The following is a 24,219-nucleotide window of genomic DNA, read 5'->3' on the forward strand; positions in this document are numbered from 1 at the left end:
CGTGAATTTGCGTTGTTTAGTGCAGTTTCCCCAACCTGTATTTTTTTCTGTCGTTATTTGGAAGGTCATTAGGTAACTATGACTACACCACCTTCTTCTTTCTCAGATGGTAGGCTATATATACATACATCCACACATATGTAGCAGTGCCTTCACAAATGGTTATTAGATGCCTTAGATTCTGTCTGTCCTTGACGATTCCTTCATCCAACTTGTCCACGATGGTTACTTTATTTTTAATCTTGTGAATTTGTGCGTGCACGCGCATGGACAAAATTGCAAACCTCGGGATCATCAAACAAGCGAAGGGGGCCAGAGTTGCAGAACATCCTTGACGATCTCGTTGTAAATTTGCATAGCAGATATCTTGATAATAAATTGTTCTTGTTCTGGTATGTGCAAGGCTCAACCCCTTACTATTAAATTCAAGATGAGTATCTTGATTCCAAGAAATTTTTTGTGCAGCTTGCTCCTGAAGAAAAAAAAATCAATAGTTAATTGGCATTGCAAGCGAGGGGAAAATAAATCATCAGTAAGTGTTTCGAACTGTAATGTCCAGAACGAATGCTACATTGATTTTGCAGCGCCATACCTTGCTACATGTGGGCATGCTCCTGACAAATCAATGTGAAATTACACACAACCTTAGGAAGGAAAATGGAGTGTGGCGGTGGAGAGGTGCACAGGGGGCATGTGAATCCATCTCCTACCATCATCCTGAATAGAGAGGAAGGTCGTCACAGTGGTCATCACCATCATGGGTAAGGGCGTACTTGGGAGACAGGAATGATACTCTTGTAAATAATGTACAGATGTATTTTACCCTCTCAGGAAATAAACCGGTAAGGACAGTATTCATCTCGCTGTATCACAGGGAGATAGATGCGCCCTATGCTCCAGCCACAAAATTCCTGAAGATCATCCGCCGCTGTCTGGACGAGGTGCGTGCAGACGTCTTGCTCATGCCCTATCACAAAGAGCAGCACTACAATGACAAGATGGTCTGCTGGAGGGACGACTGCAACCAGCTTAACCTGGAAGTTATCGAGCGCGACCCGTACATCACCGGTATCCTTGCCGACGGCCCATTCCAGAGAGGACGCCTAGTCGGGCGCTTGCAGTATTTGTGGCCGGCGAGACGGTGGGAGCCCGTAGATATTTTGAGGGCGTCGTCCGAGTGCATACGGCGGGGAACGCGACTGCTTGCAGATACACACGTTGAGGCGAAGGCACAAGGAGCGAGTGGAGGGCGATCGGCTGCTGTTGGTGTCGCCTCCGACGGGTGGAGGAGACCGAGATCGAGATCGAGATCGGTTTTTCTTTTTTCGAGAAAGGGATGCAGATCGGCCAGGACTGGATAGATTGGACGCCGTTGGTGCCTCGCAAGCCCATTAGTGGACCTCGTTTTTCGATGGAATGGGCTGGCGGCCCAGTGCACCAGAGGCCTTCATTTCGGCCTCCGGAGGAGCGGCCGCAGGACAGTTGGCCCAAATTTCACACAGTTCAGGACAGGTTGCTTTCTACCTGAGATCTGACGGCCAAGAACATTCAGGTCGCGAAAACGGACGGCCGAGAATGCAAATCGCTGAGAGAGCTTGGTTTAGGTTCAGTTTTACTGTCCTTAATAGTGCCTTGTCAAGCTTGCATACATAGGAAGGTGCATGTTTACTTTCAAACCTAGGAGGTTGTTTCATGTAAACTTCCTCTTTCATAACACCATAAGGAAACACATTCTGAATATCTACATGTCTAAGACTCCAACCTTTAGAAGTAGCAATAGACAAAACAAGACGAATGGTGGCATCTTTTACAACAGGACTAAAAGTATCCTCATAGTATATACGATGCCGTTGTTTTGAATCCTTTTACCACAAGTCTTGCCTTATAAAGATCAATAGTTTCATCAGATTTTCTTTTAATTCTGAATACCCACTTGCAGTCAATGAGATTTTGACCTTGCTATGGTGGAACTAAATGTCATGTGTTATTTCTCTATAGGGCCATGTATTCCTCTTGCATGGCCTTCTTTGAGTGGTCATCACAGAGAGCTTCCTCAAATGTATGAGGTTCACCTGGTTCACCTGTGGAACACACCATTCCATATTTTGTGATATGTTTATATTCAACAGGTTTAGTTACCCCTTTTTGTAGTCGTGTGCAACGAGGGGGCAATGCAGCCAACTCATGTGCCGAAGAAGATGTAGGAGCAGCGCCGACTGCAGCACCAGCAACGTCGGCTGCAGCATCGTATCCTCTGTGATCACCTGCGTCGTGCTGTGGCGTGATGAGGCCGGCGCAATGGATCCCGCTCCCACCGCCTGACCAGGGTCATCCGTCGCCTGACGAGGGTCATTATGAGAAGTGCCTGCCTGTCTTGCAGGCGCAGTGGGGGCGCCGGTTAGCTGACGCGTGTAGTGCACTGGTTCGGTCGAATAGCGAGCACGAGCGAGAGGAGTCGTGGCTCGTCGTGACTGGAGGACATTGGTCGAGGCTGTAGGCGCACCTGGTGCAACACCTGGCACGTCTCCCGAAGCGGATCCGGTGGGGACGTCTGGCATAGCCGCAGGTATGGATCCCGAGGGAGATTTGCTCCCTGGATCGGGCACATGAAATAATGCCTAGTTGGGGCACTTACCGAAGGATTTTGTCAGGGTTGCTCCATGGTGTTCCTTGTAACAACACAAGGCTCATGCAATTCGGTGAGAGGAATAGTCATTAAGTGATCATCATAGTTATTGCCCCCCAGCACAAGAGTGGCAAGATGAGAAGGTAGGAGGAGAATTTCCTCTCGAAGCAAGTCACCAACATTGGGATGCAAGTCACAAAAAGGAAATTTAGTCTCATCAAAAACGACATTACGAGAGATGTAGACTCGTCCTGTAGAGACATCAAGACACTTGACCCCTTTGGGCTGAGCACTATAGCCAAGAAACACACATTGTGTGAAACAAAACATAAGTTTTCGCTTGTTGTAGGGACGAAGATTTGGCCAACAGGGACAGCCAAACACACGTAAAGAGGTGTGGTCTGATTTGATATTTAGGAGCCCTTCCATAGGAGTTTCACCATTGATAACACAGCTAGGAAGCATGTTAATGGTATCGACGGCTGTAAAAAAAGCTTCATCCCAAAATTTGAGGGGCATGGAGACTCCTGCCAGAAGAGCCAGCCCAACTTTGATTCTATGTTTATGTTTGCGTTGAGCTGACCCGTTTTGTTCATAAGCATGAGGGCAATACACATGATGATAAATGCCCAGTGTTTGGAAGAAGGAATTGAGTTTTTCATATTCCCGTCCCCAATCATATTGAATAGTGATAATATTGTTGTCAAACTTCCGTTCAACGAGTGCTTGGAAATTTTTAAAGACTTGAAAAAGTCAGATATCTTCTTAAGAAGATAGATCCAAGATAATTTGTTGTAGTCATCAATAAAACTGACATAATATGTGTGCCTACCAACTGAGATAGGGGCCAGACTCCATACGTATCAGAAAATATTAACTGTAAAGGATCAGTGGAAACACTCGTAGATATGGGATAGGGTAATTGATGATTTTTTGCTCTTTGGCAAGAATCACAAATAGACTCAATATTGCACTCACCAACAAACATGCGCTTATTATTTATAAGCAAACTTTCTACTAAGGAAAAAGAAGCATGTCCTAAACGATCATGCCATCGAGTGGACGAAAGCTTGATAGCACCACAAGCTTGTTTATTTTATATTCTAAGCTCTGGAATCAACGGGTAAAGATCTCGAACACATTTACCTCGATAGAGTACTTTCTACATGACCCGATCCTTTATCAAAAAGAAGAAATGATGAAACTCAATGAAAACATGGTTATCAATGGTGATGTGATGAACGGAGAGAAGATTTTTTTGGGCACTAGGTACATGCAGATTTTCCTAAGATGAATTTTACAGGAAGGGGTACGCATAACTGAATGACCAATATGACAGATCCACATACCTGCACCGCTGGCTGTGTGAATCTGATCCTTCCCTTCGTATTTCTCCCGGGGAGTCACCTTTTAAAGCTCACCGGTGAGATGGTTTGTGGCACCACATGTCAAGGTACCAGCTGGTGTCGACGCCATAGGAGCCATTAGCAGCAGCAACAACCTTCGCATCATCATCGGAAGTTGCTTCATCCTCGTCAAAGCGGTACCAGCAATCCTTGGCGATGTGGCGAGGCTTGCCACAGATATGGCGACGCACAGGGTCCTGGCGGGAGGTGTTGGAGCCACCACGATGTCCCCTATTGTTGGTGTTGGGGGGGGGCATTGCGGGAGTTGGTGTTGCCTGGCTTGCCCTTGGAGCGAGGAGAGCCGCGGGAACGGGAGGAAAAACCACCACGTCTGCGAGTCGCCGCGTTAGCGGAAGACTTGAAGCCGCCGCCCGAGCTTTGAAACTAGGTGACGCGTTGATAGAATTTGCTGAGCATGGCGTAGAGCTCGTTGAGGGTGATCGGTGTCACCCTGGCATCGAGGGCGGAGATGAGCGGCTGGTAGTCCATGCCCAGTCCATGAAGAAGGTAGGCGATCAGCTCATCATCTTGGACTGGCTTGCCGGCGGCGGCAAGATCGTCGGCAAGGCCGCGCATGAGGGTCAAGTAGGTGGCCATCGATTGATTGCCCTTTTGCCCGTTGATAAACGCAGTGCGGATGTTGTTGATGCGGCTCAAGGACTCCGACAAGAAGATGCCTACGAGCGCCGCCCAGAGTGCGTGCGTGGAGGTGGCCGCGGTCACCATGATGAGCACCTCTTTGGTGACTTTGTTCAGAAGGTACCTAAGCACCTGCTGATCCTCCCGGGCCCAGATTGGGTGAAGAGGGTTGGACTCAGCGGTTTCTTTGTCGTCCTTATCTTTGGCGACACCGGCACCCCTTAGTTGCGGCATGATTTGGACACGCCACATCACGTAGTTCGTGCGAGAAAGCTTCTCTGCGACCTGCCTATTGAGGCTCGGCTATGAAGCACCGGAGGAAGACATGGGTGGCACTAGGTTTGGAGGTTTGTATCTAGAGATTGGAAGAGGAGGCTTTGTTACCATGAAAGATTGCGGTAAGTGTCTTACCTCGTTAGAGGCACGCGACACGTGTCAAATAACAGGGACGCACCTTCCTGATAGCGCATACATGCAGTTGGGATTACAACTTGAGGATGAAGAAAGAGAGGAGGAGATAGAACCGGTTACGATGGAGAGAAGATAAACCTTCCTAACCATAACGGCTGATCTAGGATCTATCCCTATCTTCTATTTAGGTCTCGTTTAACAGTCCCCTCTCGTGTAGCTGCTGACTCTGCCACTCCTCGTTCCCGGTTGCTCCCTCTCGGGCCCGTTGGTCCCGCTTTGCTCTTCATGGTGACACGGCGGTGGTGTCTCCAAGATCATGGTAGCGCATGTTGGTGGGCAACACGTTTGGTGGCGCGTGACGGATCGGTTGGGGTGGGGGTTTGTGGTGGACGGAAGAAATCCTTGTTGGCGTGGCTGGCACCAGCGTAGCGACGCCCGTGGTCGCCGTCGTTCCTTCCTGATAGCTGCCGGGTTTCCCACTAACCCACGCCCCTCCGCATACGGGGGAAACCCTAAGATCAATCCGGGCAGCAGCGTCATCCCCGTCGCATTCCTTTCTGAAGGTGTTGCTTGTTATGCAGTTGTCTCAAGTGCTAAGAGTGACCTGAATTTCTTCGAAGGACGCAGCGATTTGGAATTATCCTCGTTTTTTGTCGAGCCGGTTGTGTTGTCATTCTTTTTTATTAATTTTTCTTTTCTTTTTTTGGGCATTCTTGTGCTGTCTGTCACAACATTGGAATTTTTAATGTATCGGGTAGTTGCTATATCTATATAGCAGGGCGAAAGCCTTTTAAAAAAACATTAAATAAAATAGTGAAAAAAGGAAAGAAAGTCGCAAGACACTTGTGGGAAACTAACTGCTAAATGCTCAGTGTAGACGATTTGCGACATAGGAGACGTTACCACATTATTAAACGATATTATTTGCTTTCCAAGAAATTATCTCAAAGAACGTAAGTCCTCTTCTTAGCTCGAGCTCATGTGAGCTCAGGTAAACAGTAGGTTCTAAAGACAAAATTTGAAAGAAAAATCAACAAACATTGATATGTTGACAAAATCAATATTATCATACGGTATTATTTATTTCCAAATAAATTATTGAAATAAGCAATGTCCTCTTCTTAGCTCGAGCTCATGTGAGCAACGACTATCGATCACAGCACCGACCGGGCACGAAACAAGGATGCATCCATCAGTCGTGGCGAAGATGGACCCTGTACTCGACGGTGGCGTCGCCGGTATTGGCGTCGAACCAGCGGGTCCGCAACTGGCAGTAGCCGCGCGCGAACCGGAAGACGCCGGTGCCGCCGGCGACGGCCATCTCCCTGACGGCCCGGTTCACCGGGTTGGCGCCGACGATGGCGATGCTGCTCCCGTTGTAGGCGCCGTCGACGAAGACGAAGTTCATGGCCATGAGCAGCGACAGGCTGTCCTTGCCGGCGCTGACATAGACGCCCTGCGCACGGCCGAGGAGCCTGGAGCCCGTCAGGCTGGGGCCCTCGGTGAGCGGGTCGTCGATGACGGACACGCTGCCGAAGCCGGTGGCGGAGGCGTTGGATGACGGGGCCTGCGCCACCTGCGCCACCGTCGCGTTCGGCCCGCCGCTCACCACGTCGTGCCAGTACACCCGCAGCCGGGTCTCCTTCTCCGCCGCTGACGCCGGCGCCGCGGCGGCCGCGAGGAGCAGTAGCGCGGCCAGCCAGTAGAGAGCGGTGCTGCTTGCCATTGGGATCAGCTAGGTAGCTAGGAATGGATGTTGGTGATCTGATGCGATGCGATTGCTTAGCTCTTCCTGAGGAGTTCTGGTTTGTGCAGCTTGCTCTCCAATGGTGCAGAGATGGGTCTATTTAACGGCAAGTTGTGTCGGTTTTCTGGCCGTGTCTTCGGTTTATCTTACATGCTTCCAATGGTGCAGAGATGGGTTTATTTAATGTTGCGATATGTTATGTAGTACTCCCTCCGTTCCTAAATATAAGTCTTTCTAGAGATTACACTAGTAGACTACATACAGATGTATATAGACATATTTTAGAATGTAGATTCATTTATTTTGCTCCGTATGTAGACTTTAGTGAAATTTCTTAAAAGATTATATTTAAGAACGGAGGGAGTAGTTGATCTTGCAAGTCATCGTGGACTTCGTCCGTCTTGATTTGGAATAAGAAGCTGCGCGGAGTAGGTGAAGGTATGACTGAATTAACACGCTAATAGTTGGGTGGTGCAGTCTGCATTTTCCATGCATCCACACACACGCTCGTCCATCCACACACACACGCTCACGCTCTACAAGGTTGGCGCGGGACTCGTGCGTTAACCAATAGGAAAAAGTTTATTTTAAACCTTGAATTGATAGAGGACTGGCGGAATGAATCCTAAATTTAAAAATCCCGGCCAATTATACCCTGAACTATGAAATCCCGGTCTAAATTGAACCCTAGCAAATTTCAACCGGGATTCGTCTCATGGGTCGGCCCTTTTTTTGTTTTCGTTTGAAAAAATAATTTTATAGGACATACACCACGATTATGCATGATTGGGCCATGCAGAATCATTAGGCGTGTCCACTACTGCAACTGCAACTGGACAGACACGTCCTAACAGGTGCCCTAAGATTTTGGAACAGACGCGTCCACTACTGCAACTGGATGGGCGTCATTTGCGGCTCACTGAAACCGAGGCATGTCGCCGCTCTGCAACTCCCCGGCCAAAGCTTGTCAGGCGAGATCACCCCCTCTTTTGGGAACTTGACGTACCTTAAGGCCCTCAATTTGTCCTCCAATGGCTTCTCCGGCCTGTTACCTCCTCTGAACCTGCTCCAGGAGCTGATCCACCTTGACCTAAGCTCCAATTCGTTCCATGGGATAATCCTGATTCACTCATGAATTGTTCAAAACTACGTATTCTGGATCTTTCTAGCAACATGCTACAAGGTCCAATCCCCAAGAAAATTGGTTCGCTCCATAATTTATTAGGCTTAGGACTTTCTAAGAATAATCTTACCGGGATCATCCCACCAACCATGAGCAACGCCACCCAGCTAACAGAACTTGGCCTTGCCGAAAATCAACTAGGGGGGATCATTCCTGATGTGTTTGTGCAATGGCCCAAGATGTTGGAATTGTCCGTAGGTGAAAATAGGCTCTCAGGTCGAATACCACCATCAATCTTTAATCTGTCTAGGACTCGAACGTTAGGCTTGTATGCAAATAAGCTACAAGGGGAATTGCCTCCTGACATTGGCGATACCCTCCCTGAAATCATACTTTCTTCGCTGGGCGAGAACATGCTTCATGGTCACATCCCAGCTTCGTTAGGCAACGCTTCACGGCTACAATTTCGCCGGGTCCATTCCACCATCTTTTGGCAACCTTTCAGAACTGACAATACATTTTTTTTCTTTCAAGAAAGCGCAAAAGACTTTTGCGGTTCATTGTATTGAAAAGAAGGGGTTTAGTACAATTCTCCTAGGAGGCATATTTATAAGGTGAACACATGCACACTAGTGGGCGTCCCATGTCTGTGGCAAGATGGCCCGGAGCCCCAAGGCGCCCGCTCTGGCCCATAGGCCGGCCTCTTCCTTAATCGTAGCCGCCAGGGAGGTAACCGACGGTGTGGCACCCTCAAACACGCATCCGTTGTGATGCTTCCAAATCATCCAAGGGACGAGCAAAGCAACGGAAGCCAATCCCTTGTGCATAGGCCTAGGGGTGTCGTGCCGTGCAGAGCACCACCAATCGTGTAGAGTGGCATCGTTGTTGGGCAGCGGGCAAGAGAGGCGCAGCCATGAGAGGATCTCGTGCCACACTTCTCGGCTGAAAGGGCATTCCAGGAGAAGATGATGAATCATCTCCGGAGCCTGATCGCAAAGAGGGCAGCGCTGTGGGTGCGGCAGGTTGCGCCTCGCGAGGCGGTCGGCCGTCCAACACCTATCAAGGTTGGCAAGCCAGTGGAAGAAGCGCACCCAAGGCGGTGCCCAGCACTTCCAGGTAAGTTTCCAAGCCTGGCATCTCGCGGAGCCGTGGAAAGTGGCGAGGTATGCGGACTTGGCGGAGTACTCGCGTTCGCGGTCCACTTCCAGCGAATGTTGTCTGGTGCGTCAGTGAGGACGGTTTCGGCGATCATGTGCCAGAGGCGCAGGTATTCTCCAATCTCCGGGATGCCAATCATGCCGTGGATGTCCGCGGCCCATTGGTTCTCGTGAAGGACGTCTGCAACAGTTCTTGACTTGCGACGCCGTTTGGGGATGAGATCAAAAAGGAGAGGCGCGATCTCTCGGATTGCACGCCCGTTGATCCATCGGTCCTCCCAAAACAGGGCGCGCTGGCCATTGCCGATAGCCATGGTGGTAGAGGCGAAGAAGAGCGTGCGCTCCTCGGGCGCGAAGTGCAGGTCTAGGCCGCTCTAGGCCCTGCCAGCATCGACTCGGCTGAGCCACTGCCACCGCATGCGAAGGGCGAGGCTAGTGTGCTCGAGGTCGTGGACGCCGAGGCCCCCAAACTGGATAGGCCTGCAGAGCGCCGCCAGTTGACATGACAATTGCCGCCGTGGGCCTCGGCGCGGCCAGCCCACAGAAATCCTCGCTCAATCTTCTCCAGGAGTTTGATGGTCTTCTTTGGCGGCGCAAGCACGAGGAGCTGATGAATGGGAATCGTGCTCAAGACAGCCTTGGCGAAGGCAATGCGGCCGACTTTGTTCATTAGCCAGGCCTTCGAGGAGGGCAGCTTCCCAGCGACCTTATCGATGACGGGTTGCAGTTGGGCAGCCGTGGGGCGACGCAGTGTGAGCGGGATGCCCAAGTAAGTAAGCGGGAAGTCGACGATGGGGCAGCCCAGGTGCGCGACAAGATGAGCAGCGTCCTCGGTGTCGCAGCGGATGAGGGCCGCAGCGCTCTTCTGGAAGTTCACGTGCAGGCCCGAGGCGCTCCCAAAGAGCTGCAGAATCTCCTTCACCGCCGCGATATCGTCCGGCGACGGGTAGCACGAAAGAATTACGTCGTCGGCGTAGAGGGATATGGCGGGGATGGCGCGGCGCGGATGCAGCTGCTGCATGACTCGGAGCTCGACCGCGCGATGGAAGAGCCTGCCCAGCGTATCCACAGCAAGGACGAAGAGCTGCGGGGAGACGGGGTCACCTTGGCGCAGTCCACGGCGATGCCAAATCGCTGGTCCAGGGGTTGCCGTTGAGGAGAACCTTTGTGCTGGCCGACGACAGGAGAAGGGCGATCCAACCAAGGAAGCGGTTGCCGAAGCCATGGCATCGCAGCACCTCAAATAGGAAGGGCCACGAGACGGAGTCGAAAGCCCGTGCTAAGTCAAGCTTTAGCAGCACTCGAGGGGCACCCAGCTGATGCAATAGCCGTGCGGATTGACGCACTCTGATGAAGTTGTCGTGAAGACTTCGCCCGGGGATGAACGTGTTTTGGACGTGCCGACGAGGTTGTTGAGCTTGGGGGCTAGGCGGATCGAAAGCAGCTTGGCCAGGACCTTGGGGACGATGTGAATTAGGCTTATGGGCCTATAATCCCCTAGGCCAGTGGCCTCGGCGCGCTTGGGGAGGAGCGTGATCAGCGCCTGGTTAAGGCAGCTAAACCCTCGTCCACGCAGCGCGTAAATCTGGTCGAAGACGCATCGGAGGTCATGCTTCATGATCTGCCAGCAGGATCGGAGGAACTCCGCAGTGAAGCTGTCGGGGCCGGGCGCCTTGCGGGACGGCATGCTTTTGTTGGCTTGCCAAATCTCATCCTCGCTGAATGGCGCGTATCCCAGGTTAACTGACAATACTTTCTCTAGCACAAAATGAATTCGAAGGTCACATACCTCCCACATTGGGAAAACTTTCACAACTCTCAAGGCTGGACCTTAGCTATAATAATCTGCAAGGTGACATACTCATGTTGCAAAGATTGTTACTTTGGAGGGGATGAACACACCATCTTCATTTAATCTCGTATAAGAATTATATGCAAGTTAGTTATGTTGCCTTTGCTGGTGGTCAGAAAACCATCGCTTGATTCAGTAAGTTGACCTGGGGAAGTTTTTCTTTTTCCTGGACACTAGGTTACAAAATTACGAATGCGCCATGTTATTATCAAAGACGCTAATAACACTTGCTAAAATTTCCAGCATCAACATGGGGCATGAGACTAGTTTATAATCATTATTTATAACATATAATATCATACGAAATTAAGCTCAACACATTATTTTATTCATGATTCGATCAACAATCTTCTCGATCTGCTGTAAGAGGGGCGAAAGATCGATGGTGGTCGAACACATGCAGAAAGCAGCAACAGTAGACACCGAGACACCGAGTCGGCCAGCATCGCGAGCACGGTGAACACGGCGACCAGTGCCACGCGTGCCATCGAGGATCTCGTGCTTTGGCTTGCTTGCATTGCAGGGTGGCGGTGGACGGTGGTGCGTGCATGCACGTGTTCGTTCCATCTCCCGGCCATCATTTGCAATCCTGGTTTAACAAACAGTCCCAGGGTTCAATTTAGACCGGAATTGCATAGTTTAGGGTGCAATCGACAGGGATTTCGAGTTTGGGGTTTATTTCGTCGAACCTCTACGAGTTCAGGGTTTAAAATGGACTTTTTCTTAACCAATAATAGCTGAGTCCGGCCATTGACTGCGGCTTTTTAAAGATGGGTTTTCATACTGGAGTCTAGCATTACTCTTAACCACTAATACTGGAGCGATAATACTAAACCTACGAACGAGTTTACAAAGCTTTACGTAATCTTCTAAAAGCTAAAAAAATTCCGACCCCTTCACCCTCGGCTTTCAATACAAATCATCCACATCAGCATCCTGTAAAATCTCTAGATAGCCTTTCGTATGTCTAGCATTACTCTTAACCAATAATACTAGAGTGATAATACTAAACCTACGAACGAGTTTACAAAGCTTTACGTAACCTTCTAAAAGCTAAATCCCCCCCTGATTTTCAGTGGGGGTGGACCCCTTCACCTTCGGCTTCCAATACAAATCATCCACATCAGCATCCCATAAAATCTCTACGTAGCCTTTCGTATGTCTAGCATTAATCATACTGGAGACATTGACTGCGGCTTCTTTAAGGCGGTTTTCCATGTTTGACGGGTAAAGACCTACACCGGCAGTGTCATTTTTCAAACTATGCAGATATTATTCTAGTACGAATTATAGAATTGTTTGCGACACCTATAAAAATAACTCAAAAGATTGATCAAAAAAATAACTTTGAGGTGGTTCGCTGGCTATAAAAACTTTTTTTATGTTCTACGCTAATAGAAAATTTAGAGTGATTCCTTATTGCAAGTTGAGGGATAATCATATGATTTTATTATGTTAGCATTGTTAACAGAGTGTACTAGTAAAAGTATGAACCTTAGGTCTTGTTTCTAACCATTAATAAATCATTTTGCTCGTTGTTTTCCATTTGTTATCTTCATGTTTTTATTTATTGAGATTACAAACACCTATATATACATGCTACACTTGCATCACCATCTCTTCGTCGAACTAATGCACATATCTAATTTGCCATTGTATTGTGTGTATTGGGGACACAAGAAATTTTTTGTATTTAATTACAAGGATGCTTGAGAGAGACCATCTGCATCCTACACCTTATAGGGATTGATAAACTTTAGGTCACCCACTTGAGGGAAATTTGTTATTGTCCTACAAAACTTTGCATTTGAAGGCCCAAGAACGTCTAAAAAATAAAGTTGCGTAACAGACATCAAGCTCTTTTCTAATGCCGTTGCCGGAGAGGTGAGTGTTTGAAGGTATATCTTTAGATCTTGCAATTAAATCTTTTAGTTTTTCTTTCATTAGGTTGGTTTATGAAAGAAAACTACAAAAATGGAATTTAGGTTACCTTAATTGCTTCGCATTTTAATTGTCTTTCGTGAAAACGATGATTCGGAAAATTGTGCTCAATTGTTAGAGGGAATATTGTTAGTATGAACTCTCTGAATATCCATGATGAGCATGATAGTAATATTGTTTAATCTGAATTTCTTGAATGATGAGCATGATAGTAATATTTTTAGTATGAACTCTCTGAATATCCATGATGCTAATGATGATTACACTAGTCATGATAAAAAGATTTCCTATAAGCATGTCAGTTTGACCTAAATGCGTTGCTGTTTGTAACCATCAACGATTCGCTTGCTCTCAGTAACCTTTCAGGGAAGACAAACAAGGGATACAACGCATGCACACACTATTTAGATGAGACCGACATTATATATTTGGACAAATGCAGGAAAAATGTGTACCTGGGGCATCGTCGATTTCTTCCGAACAACCATCAATGTTGAAAGAAAGGAAAGCATTTCAAAGGTGAGGCAGATCACCGGAAGAAGCTCGCCCTCTGTACTGGTGATCACATACTTGATATGGTCAATGATTTACAAGTAATCTTTGAAAAGGGTCCTGGCGGACTATCTGTTCTGAATGACGATGCGGGACGCACACCCATGTGGAAGAAGAAATCTATATTTTGGGACCTACCCTATTGGAAAGACCTAGAGGTCCGCTCTGCAATCGACGTGATGCACGTGACGAAGAATCTTTGCGTGAACCTGCTAGGATTCTTGGGAGTGTACGGGAAAACAAAACATACACCGGAGGCACGGGAGGAACATCAACATGTGCATGAAAAAGACGGCATGCATCCAAAGCAGTATGAAGGTCGTGCCAGCTACGCTCTTACCAAAGAAGAGAAGGAAATCTTCTTTGAATGCCTGCTCAGTATGAAGGTCCACTCTGGCTTCTCGTCGAATATAAAGGGAATAAAAAATATGGCAGAGAAAAAGTTCCAGAACTTAAAGTCTCATGACTACCACGTGATTATGACGCAACTGCTTCCGGTTGCATTGAGGGGGCTTCTAACAGAAAACGTCCGATTAGCCATTGTGAAGCTATGTGCATTCCTCAATGCAATCTCTCGGAAGGTGATCGATCCAGAAATCATGCCAAGGTTATTAAGGAGTGATTTGGTGCAATGTATTGTTAGTTTCGAGCTGGTTTTCCCACCATCCTTCTTCAATATCATGACGTGCGTCCTAGTTCATCTAGTCGACGAGATTGTCATTTTGGGCCCTGTATTTCTACACAATATGTTCCCCTTTGAGAGGTTCATGGGAGTCCTAAAAAAATATGTTCGTAACCATGCTAGGCTAGAAGGAAGCATCTCCATGGGCCATCAAACAAAGGATGTCATTGGGTTTTGTGTTGACTTCATTCCCGACCTTAAGAAGATTGATCTCCCTGAATCGCGGTATGAGGGGAGACTGACTGGAAAAGGCACACTAGAAGCAGGCTCAATAATATGTATGTATGGGCATTCTTGGTCTCTAGCACACTGCACAGTTCTACAGAATTCTACCTTGGTGACCCCATATGTCGATGAACACAAGAATATTCTGCGGTCAAAACACCCGGAGCAGTGTGACGAGTAGATTACATATGAACACATCAGGACTTTTGGCAGTTGGTTGCAAAAACATCTCATGGGTGACAACAATGTTTCTGATGAGCTGTACTCGTTGGCCAAGGCACCATCTTCTACTGTATTGACTTACCAAGGGTACGAGATAAATGAGAATACATTTTACACGATCTCCCAAGATCAAAAGAGCACCAACCAAAACAGCAGTGTCCGCTTTGATGCGACAGACGAGAATAGGAAAAAGGTCACATACTATGGTTACATAGTGGACATATGAGAACTTGACTATGAACATAATTTCAAGGTCCCTTTATTTCAGTGTAAATGGGTCAATCTGTCAGGAGACGGGGTACAGATAGACCCACAGTACGGAATGACAACAGTGAATCTCAACAATCTTGGGTACACACACGAACCATTCATCCTAGCCAATGATGTGGCGCAGGTTTTCTATCTGAAGAACATGTCTATCAAACTGAGAAAAAGAAAATATAAGGCAAAGAATACATCATATGATGAGCCAAAGCGCCACATAGTTCTTTCAGGAAAAAAATACATCATGGGATTGGAGGGCAAGACAGACATGTCTGAAGATTACGAAAAGTTTCGTGAAATTCCTCCATTTAAAGTCAAGGCTAACCCAAGCACCCTGTTAAACGATGAATATTATCCATGGTTACGGCACAATAAGCAAAGAGCACAACCGAAGAAAAAGTAAAGAAATGAAATGCCTTTTGAAACAGATGAGTTTTCGTATGAAACCATGATACTTTGAAAGAGATTGTCCGATTTGTACATGAAGCGCATCCAATTTTTGCCATAACCCTCTCAACCTTTTATGGGTAAAATGATGATACCATGCCAAATTTCAACCTTTTCAGAGTTCATTTGTAGTGTTTTTCAATTTCATGGTCATTTAGCTCAAAATAAAATTAGTAAATGCATGAAAAATACCAAATGAAGTCGGAAATTGTTGAAAAATGATGATGTGGTTTTGAATGGTGCATTTTGAACACACAAAAAGTTTGGAGTTCAAATAAGTTCAAAAAAAATGAAATCCCTTTGTAACAGATGAGTTTTCCTATGAAACCTTCATACTTCGAAAGAGATTATCCGTTTTGTACACGAAGTGCATCCAGTTTTTGCCGTAACTCTCTCAACTTTTTAGCACATGCTATGTGGGCGAAATGATGATACCATGCCAACTTTCAACATTTTCAAAGTTCATTTGTAGTGCTTTCCAATATAAGGGTCATTTAGTTAAAAAATCAGTAAATGCATGAAAAATACCAAATGAAGTCAGAAATTGTTGAAAATTAATGATGTGACTTTGAATGGTGCATTTTGAAAAAAATTGTGACCTAAAAACAAAAGAACCATTGAAAAATAGTAAGTAGAAACAAAATAAATTAAATAAATTAAAAAAACAAAACAAAAAAACTAGATTTAAAAAAATGCCACCTACTGGCACCACGGCCTGAATAAGACTAGAAACCCAACCGGCTGGTTGGGCCAGGATTCAAGCCCGCTGAAGGCCCAATAGGCCCACAGGCAGTGACACATTAGGCCCGGAAGCCTACATTGAGAGGAGCTCAATAGGGTGTGCGCAACAGCGCTTATCAACCACCCGCGAGCTCTCTCGGCTAGCGAGGTGGGACTAAAAATTTGGCCTCGGTCAGCACCACACTTTGGTCCCATTTGATGGCTCCAACCTAATACCACCCTTCCGTCCCGGTTGGAGCCACCAATCGGTACTAAAGGTCTCTTCTTCCCGCCCTTTTGGGCTGCTGAAAATTGACCGTTAGTCCCGGTTGGTGGCTCCAACCGGGACGAAAGGGTGGCACTGGTCCCGGTTTCAGCCACCAACCGGAACCAAAGGTGTTATCATATATGGCGGGACTTATTTAAATTTCCACCAACGCCCATTTCCCCGTTCTCTTCTCTCCTCATCGTCGTCGTCGCCCCCGAGCCCGTCCTAGTCGCCGCCCCGAGCCCGTCGCCGCTAGCCCACGCCTCCTCCATGAGCCCGTCGTCGCCGTCGCTGTCTCCCCTGAGCCCATCATCGCCCTGAGCCCATCGTCGTCGCCATCGCCCCCGATCCCATCGCCGCCGCCGTCGTCGAGAGCCCGTCGTCGTCCCCGAGCACATCGCCGTCGTCGTCACCGCGCCCCCGAGCCCATCGCCATCGCCGTCGTCCCGAGCCCGTCCTTGCCCCGAGCCCATCGCCGTCGCCGTCGCCCCCGAGCCCATCACCGTCATCGTCACCCCGAGCCCATCGTCGTCGTCGTCGCCCACGAGCCCATCGCCGTCTTCGTCACCCCGAACCCATCGCCGTCACTGTCGCCCCCGAGCCCATCGCCGTCCCCGTCGCCCCTGAGTACATTTTCAAATATTCACTATACGCATTTTGGTACATTTTCAAATATTCATTATGGACATTTTTTATGTACATTTGTTTATGTATAAGAATATCATGATAGATGTTTACTCCATGATTGGTACCAAAATAGGACTCCTATAGCTAAGATGACATTTAGTACAACATCTTTGGTAGGGGTCTTGGGAAAAATTGAACATTATTGGATCATGTTCTATTGCTAACCGATTTTGGTGATACCCCTACAAGTAGTGACGAGACACGGTTCAAATTTGAGTCCCTGACTTGTTAGCGATGAAATTGTAGAATCTATGACTTGCGAAGATTCCTTCATGGATGAACTAAACACACGCCTCCAAGTAGTGACGATACACGGTTTTTTGTTCATAGAAGAAAGTTTTTTGTTTGTAGAAGAAAGTTTTTTGTATAGAATCCGTTGTTTGACATTCATGAGAGAGGCGGTCCGGACGACGGACATTCATGTTTGTATATTAATTGCCATGTTGTAATATTTGAAGAAACTATGGATCTAAGAAACTTCGAACAAGAACAGTTGTTGGGTGAGATAATACGCGACGGAGGTGAGATCTCTTTGTATCTGAACGACACCGATGGTCTAGAAGGAGAGGATGACGGCTCCGGTGATCGAACAATGGAGAAGGAAGGACATGATCATGATGGCTCCGGTGACCGAATGCCGGAGGAATAAGGAGACCATGATGATGGCTCCAGTGACCGAACAGAGGAGTGAGCTGTTGCAAAGTCCGGATCGAGCCAAACGTCAGTTACAAGACGAGGCCCAAAGAGAAGGTTGCGCAAGGATGAAAAGTTTACGATCACAGCACTCGCGGACGATGGCCTACCGATTCTACCCAAGCAGACCAAGGACGCATTTTCTTCTCAGTGCGGAGCTATTGTTAGGGATAACATCCTGATCAGCATCAAGCAATGGAATAAGCCTAAGGGCGACGACGTCCGTGAAGGTGATTATGTCACCGATAGGCAGAAAGATGATCTTTGGACCCCGCTGAAGGCAAATTTCACCCTATAGCCAGAGGAGGATCCGAATAAGCCAGTTATAAAGCCACTGGTCAAGGCATGTGCTCTTAAGAAGATGGAAGATCTATTCAGGAGGTGGAAGAAAGAGTTGAAATCAAAGTTTGTCAACAAAGGGAAGACTCCACAATTCATCGACCGATTTGAGAAGATGAGAGATCACTCGCCCGCATTTGTCGCCTACAAGACATCGGACAAGAGTAAGAAAATTTCAGAGACAAACAAGAACAATGCTGCAAAGAAGCATCATCACCATCACACGGGGTCAGGTGGCTACCTCAAATCCCGTCTGTTGTGGGACAAAGCTGAAAATGACATGATTGCTAAAGGGGTCGAACCACACACATTTAACTGTCCAGACCGTTCAAGGACTTGGTTCTTCGAGGTTGGGGGAACTTTGGACCCTGAAACAGGGAAGTGCTGTTGGACGAACGAGCAACTTGCAATACCCATCAAGAAGCTTCAGAAGTGTATCACTGCAGCGCAGGAAGGGACATTCATTCCCGACAGAGAGAAGGACGAGCTGACTGAGGCCCTAGGGAATGCTGAGCACCCTAGATAAACACGAGGGACACCAGGCTCCGTTCCGTGGAAGGTTGGGTTTCCTGACGCAGACGGTTACAGAAGACGAGAGAGAAAGAGAAAAGAGGAGTTGAGCGACATGCAGAAGATCAATGCAAGACTACAAAAGCTAGAGGAACTTGAGAGCCAGCGAGCTGTCGGCCAACCATCTCAGCGGCACGAAGCTACCCCGCCATATGAGCGGAGAAGGAGTGTGGCTTCCACGGAGCTCATTCACCCTGACTTCAGGCTCCTAGCTACCCCGTGGATACTATCACGGAGGCTCAACATTGCGAGCTTATGACGAAATGCCGAAACCTCACTTTCAAGGTTGTTATCGGCTCTGTTGCACCTCCTCATTCCAACGGAACTTTTCACTGCCTTCCGATTCCACATGGCTTTTCACTGAGGGTGGATGAAGTAATGGAGAGATTTGAGGAGCTCGAGCTTGACTACCCTACAGGTGAAGGGGAGAATAAGCTGGTTCATGCTCTGGGGAGTACATGTCTATGGCAGAAGGAGTACATCAAGCTTCCAAACTGGAAGCCTCCGCCTGCTCCTCCTCCTTCGGCGAGTCACGGCACTCCGCCTCCTCCTCTGGCGAGTGATCAGGACACTCCGCCTCCTCCTCCTTCGATGAGTGATCAGGGCACTCCGCATCCTCCTCCTCCTCCGGTGAGTGATCAGGGCACTTTGCCTCCTCCTCCTCCTCCTCCTCCAGCGAGTGATCAGGGCACTCTGCCTCCTCCTCCTCCTCCGGCGAGTGATCAGGGAACTCCTCCTCCTCCGGCGAGTGATCAGGGCACTCCTCCTCCTCTTCCTCCTCCTTCTCTCAAGAGGAAGAGAGACACCGCCGCTCCGGCGACTAGCAGTGATGCAAGGTTAGCAAAACAAAGAAGTGGGAAAAAAATTCCCCAGCTCGGCCAACAGGAGAAGCAATCGTGCCTCCCGCTCAAGGTGTCTAGCGATATCGTCGTCGCTAATCATCCGGGGATGGCGCCCGGTACCAATCCTGATGATGTAATTTTCGAAACAGCTGAGGTAACAAAATAAACATATAAATACGTGCACGGGAAGCCTCTCATCAAACTTGGTCATCCTCCTCTAACACCGATGATGCACAAATTGCATGTGTATTACATGAAAACCTGCTCGGAGTCTCGGAAAGACACTATCTATATGGCAGTGAAACAAGAGCACGAATTCATTGGAGCTCCCGTGATTCCTGTTGAATTTGAGGAGTTATTTCAGTTATACAATCAACCGGTCCTCGACAAACAACTCATTACTTCCTATTGTCTGTAAGTATTACTTCTATAGTTAAGTCTCTAGCTCAGCTCGTTCATTGCATGTATATATAATTATCCTCACTATATATTATGGGGATTGCAGATCGTCGAATTAAAAAAAGAAGGAATCTTCGACGTTGGGTTCATTAGCCTAGATGTCGTAAATGAATGGTCGGTACGAAAATCAATCAAAGAGACCGATGAGAACTTGCTAAAGTCGTTCTTTATAAATCAAAACAAAAGGGAAATACTCTTTCCTTACAACTTCAAGTGAGTGTTGCTATCTTGTCTGTATACTCGGTTTCGCTTACTCGAGGTTAAGTAATGTAATTGATGAGTTATAAATGCGTGCGCAGTTACCACTTTATTCTGCTATCCATTAAGCTTGACAGGGCAAAAGTAATTTTCTTAGACTCGAGACGTCAAGATCCCGAGTATTATGCGGACATGATTGCAATGCTCAAGAAGTAAGTTCAGTCAATACCGGGACCATATCGACATGCAACTTTCGTTAATTTCTTGATATCAGTAATCATTTTCTTTTACTCGTAGAGTTTGGAAGAAGTTCACCACAAAGGCTCCCGGTCTAAACAAAGAGTTGCAATTTACGCACCCCAAAGTAAGTAGTACTAGCTAGTTCCGCGCATCTCTAATTGATTCAAATTTTCATCAATATATCATTACCATGCTTGTGTATCAATTTGATTGAACCCTATTCTTGTAAAATGCTTGTACCAGGAAGGTGGGACTGAATTATGTGCATACTACGTATGCGAGTTCATTCACCTCTCGGCCTCCGAGCGGGCGTGCTTATCTGAGAAACAATATCAAGTACGTAAATAACATTCATAATTTTATTTTATATATTATCATCAATTGTGTTGAGTTTTATTCATATATATGCATGTATTGACCCCCTTCTTTAAATTAGATCCGGCAGATGCGGGAAGAACTCCTAACACATGATCGCATATGAGCAATTCAAGAGCAATTGGCGAGATTCTTTCTTGACCACATCATACCTAAATACAGAGAATACCATGTGGATTTGTGATTGGATCTGAGGTTGATGATGTTAGGGATTGTAAAAGATGTTATACTGTATATATGTAGTAGCGTCGGATATATTTACGAAAACTTGTTGTTCGACCAAGCACGGAGAAACCCCCTAAATTAACCCTCCAAAACCCCCTAGATTAACCCTCCAAAACCCCCAACCTCCCCCCTCAAAGAAAAAAACCTAGCTCTGCCAGATGTTGACGCGTGGATGCCATTCTGTCCCGATTGGTAAGCCAACCGGGACTACAGATTTTGGACTTTAGCCCCGGCCCTTTAGTCCCGGTGCCAGAACCGGGGCTAATGGGCCTCTGAAACCGGGACAAATGGGTCATTTTCTACTAGTGAAACTATGTCTGCCTTAATTCATCATCTAGCATCTAACCTATGATTTGCAGTGACATTAAAATCTTTGGTATATATGACTCTTTGAAGCCTTTAAATGATACCATGCCACTGGAATTTCGACGACATTTTGCTTCCATGACTCGAGGAGGGCTCTTCTTCGGAAGGTTTTTATGCAAGGGCAATAAGTTTAGGCCGCATAATACGAGTGTAGTCATATTTTGCAAGTTAGGGCATAATTTCTAGAAACTCAACTGAAAGAAGTTCATGTTGCTAGAGGAAACTAAGCAACCCCACGTTTTGAGTACAATACTACCATTGTTATTTTATACTGTAAAAGAAAAACTAACCAAACCACCATTCCTTCTGCTTAAAAGTGTGCGTGCCCGCCACAAATCACTAGAGTTGATAATATCATTACTTAATTATAAGTTTTCTTTTCCTAAGATGCTTTGTTAATTTGTGATATCATATTCCAAATAGTTCAAGTGATTTATCATTCCACTTTTTTGTAGGTTATGGTCTGGTTGCAGGGATGGACCGAGACAAAAATCTGACTACGGCGCATCATTTGACTAGGGATACACCTTCAATAAAGTTGCTGATTTTGAAGGTTTTCCTTTCAAAAATATCAACAATGCTACAAATACATGATTTTACAGGAGTTTACATGATTGATTTTAGGTGACATTTTGTGATTGGGTGTCAGTTGGGGAGAAGGCCCATCTTCATGAAAATCAAGGGGGCGATGGTTATTAAGTTTGGCAAGAGTCCGGAACAACCTGTAAAGCCCCGTAGACGTATCATTTTTGCAAAAAATATACACAAACACAAAGGAAATTTAAAATTTTGAGTGGGCGCCTTGGTTGTACTTGGGTCCGCCGCTGTCTCGTTGCATTACTTTGTAATACAAACAGTGAGCTCAGCACTGTCACTTTTATTTACTAAAGGTTGATGTCGCATCGCAGTAATAAACGTCCTTTTTTTTCTAGAGGTTTCTACGGTTGCTGCTGTCAGTGAATGGTGGGAAGAAAACGACGTTTCATCTGCTAAAATCATAGTTGATTGAGACAATAGTTACTATCAAATTTAATTGTACTCCCTTCGTAAATTAATATAAGAGTGTTTAGATTACTATTTTAGTTATCTAAACACTCTTATACTAGTTTACAGATGAAGTACAATATATACAACTACGTACATCCACATAAACAGTGCATAGATGCCTCCTCGTGACCCACTCGACATTTTTGTGAAACATCTCGTTGCAGCTTTATATACTGACAAACGAAGATCGCATATTTTAGGCAGAGCCAAGCGGGAGATCGACCTCCCCTGAGCTTTGCGACACTGTTGGAATTCACAGGGGCCCACAACTGAAATCCAGGAGAGGAAAATCAATGAGGGGAGGACACCTAATCACGCAGACTCGTGTCTGTAAAAAGTCGCCGGTAGGTTTGGAATCTTGATTTTGCCCTTGTGGTTGCCACACGGGTCCAAAACACCGTTTCTCAAAAGAAAAGAAAAAGGTCCAAAGACGTAGTTTAATCAGAAGGGGGGATTTTTTTTTTTTAGGATTTGTCTAGGGCACATGCTAGTTATTAATTGCACATCTATGTCACTCTATCAAGCATAAACAGGAAAATACCCATACGAATTTCCATGTAAGATTAACGACATAGGATTTAGATATGCAATACTTATGATACATTTACATATGCTTTAGCAAATCTCATTTTTGATTGTTGAGAAAAAATAAATACTTTAAATACTACTTCCCTCATTCTTAAATATAAGTCTTTCTAAAGATTTAACTAGGAGACTACGTACGAATCATAAAATAAATGAATCTATATTTTAAAGTATGTCTATATATACATCCGTATGTAATTACTAGAGAAACCTCTAAGAAAAGTATACTCCTTCTGTCTTACAATAAGTGTCGTTGATCTAATACAAAATTTATACTAATTTAATACTAAATCTGACACATTTATTTTTAAAGGGAAGAAGTACTCTCTTCATTTTAAAATTCTTGTCTTAGGTTTGTTTAAAGATGAGGACAAGAATTTTAGAACCAAGGGAATAATATTTAGGAACGGAGGAAGCACGTACAAAGAGATGAGGCAGACGCTGAACCCACATCTGCATGTCAACTGAAGGAGATGAGGCAGACGTACGTAGTTGTGTTTAGCAATAGTAGCATGCGGTAGCAGTAGCAAGTAGCGACGCCATGGCATGGCATGGAGGCCATGATCGATCGGTCTACGGATCACGGTAGCTCCATAGGCTCTCCCCAGCCTCGGAAGGGTCCGGCGATTCGTCGGAGGAGTCGGGGCTGAGCCTCGGTGGGCTCATCATCATCCCGGCGGCCATGTTGCGCAGGAACTGCGGCGTCTCGAAGAGCGCCTCCTCGTCCAGGAAGCCCCGGTCCAACCCAATGCCGGCTTGATCCTGCTGGACCGTGCCGCTCGCCGAGGCAGCAGCGGCGCTGCTTCCACCGGATCCAGCAGCCGCAGGGGCAATGCCGCCGATGGCGCGATCGTGCTGCATGGAGGCGGCTGCGGTGGCCGCCGCGGTGCGGATGTCGTCCGCGGAGGTGAACGCCGGCGCGGGGCGCGTGGCGGCCAAGGCGGGGAAGTTGAGCGCCGCGCCGGCCCCGCGGAGCGCGTGGGCGGCCACGTCGTACGCCACGGCGGCCATCTCGGCCGTCGGGAACGTGCCGAGCCAGATGCGGCGCGCCTTCCGCGGCTCCCGGATCTCCGAGACCCACTTCCCGTGCCGGCTCCGGATGCCGCGGTAGAATGGGTGCTTGCCCGACGATGCGTGCCCAGACATGGATTGATCAGCTAGGGTAATGGCGGCACCACACTTCACTTATTGGACTCACCGAGGAGTTTAAGGTTGAAATATGCACTTCTCTCACTGTTACGTAAGAGTCGCTGTCAGATAAATTAATGTGCACGGAGGAACTCGCCTATGTAAAGGTTAATACTAGCTAGC

General features: G+C 47.0%; 2 protein-coding genes across 2 annotated transcripts; both read right to left on the bottom strand.

Moving 5' to 3' along the window:
* Positions 1-5,989: 5,989 nt before the first annotated feature.
* On the bottom strand, positions 5,990-6,952 carry LOC123398342 (dirigent protein 22-like). The gene has a single exon (XM_045092820.1). It carries the CDS (start codon positions 6,806-6,808, stop codon positions 6,275-6,277), a length of 534 nt encoding a protein of 177 aa, XP_044948755.1. The 5' UTR covers positions 6,809-6,952; the 3' UTR covers positions 5,990-6,274.
* Positions 6,953-23,481: 16,529 nt separating this feature from the next.
* LOC123397144 (ethylene-responsive transcription factor ERF025-like) lies at positions 23,482-24,054 on the bottom strand. Its single transcript, XM_045091805.1, has one exon. It carries the CDS (start codon positions 24,052-24,054, stop codon positions 23,482-23,484), a length of 573 nt encoding a protein of 190 aa, XP_044947740.1.
* Positions 24,055-24,219: the final 165 nt, after the last annotated feature.

The sequence above is a fragment of the Hordeum vulgare genome, chromosome 5H (genome assembly GCF_904849725.1).
Source record: "Hordeum vulgare subsp. vulgare chromosome 5H, MorexV3_pseudomolecules_assembly, whole genome shotgun sequence".
Lineage (NCBI taxonomy): Eukaryota > Viridiplantae > Streptophyta > Magnoliopsida > Poales > Poaceae > Hordeum > Hordeum vulgare.

Coding starts and splice junctions, on each gene's coding strand:
- LOC123397144 (XM_045091805.1), bottom strand. CDS start 24,054: ATGTCTGGGCACGCATCGTCGGGCAAGCACCCATTCTACCGCGGCATC.
- LOC123398342 (XM_045092820.1), bottom strand. CDS start 6,808: ATGGCAAGCAGCACCGCTCTCTACTGGCTGGCCGCGCTACTGCTCCTC.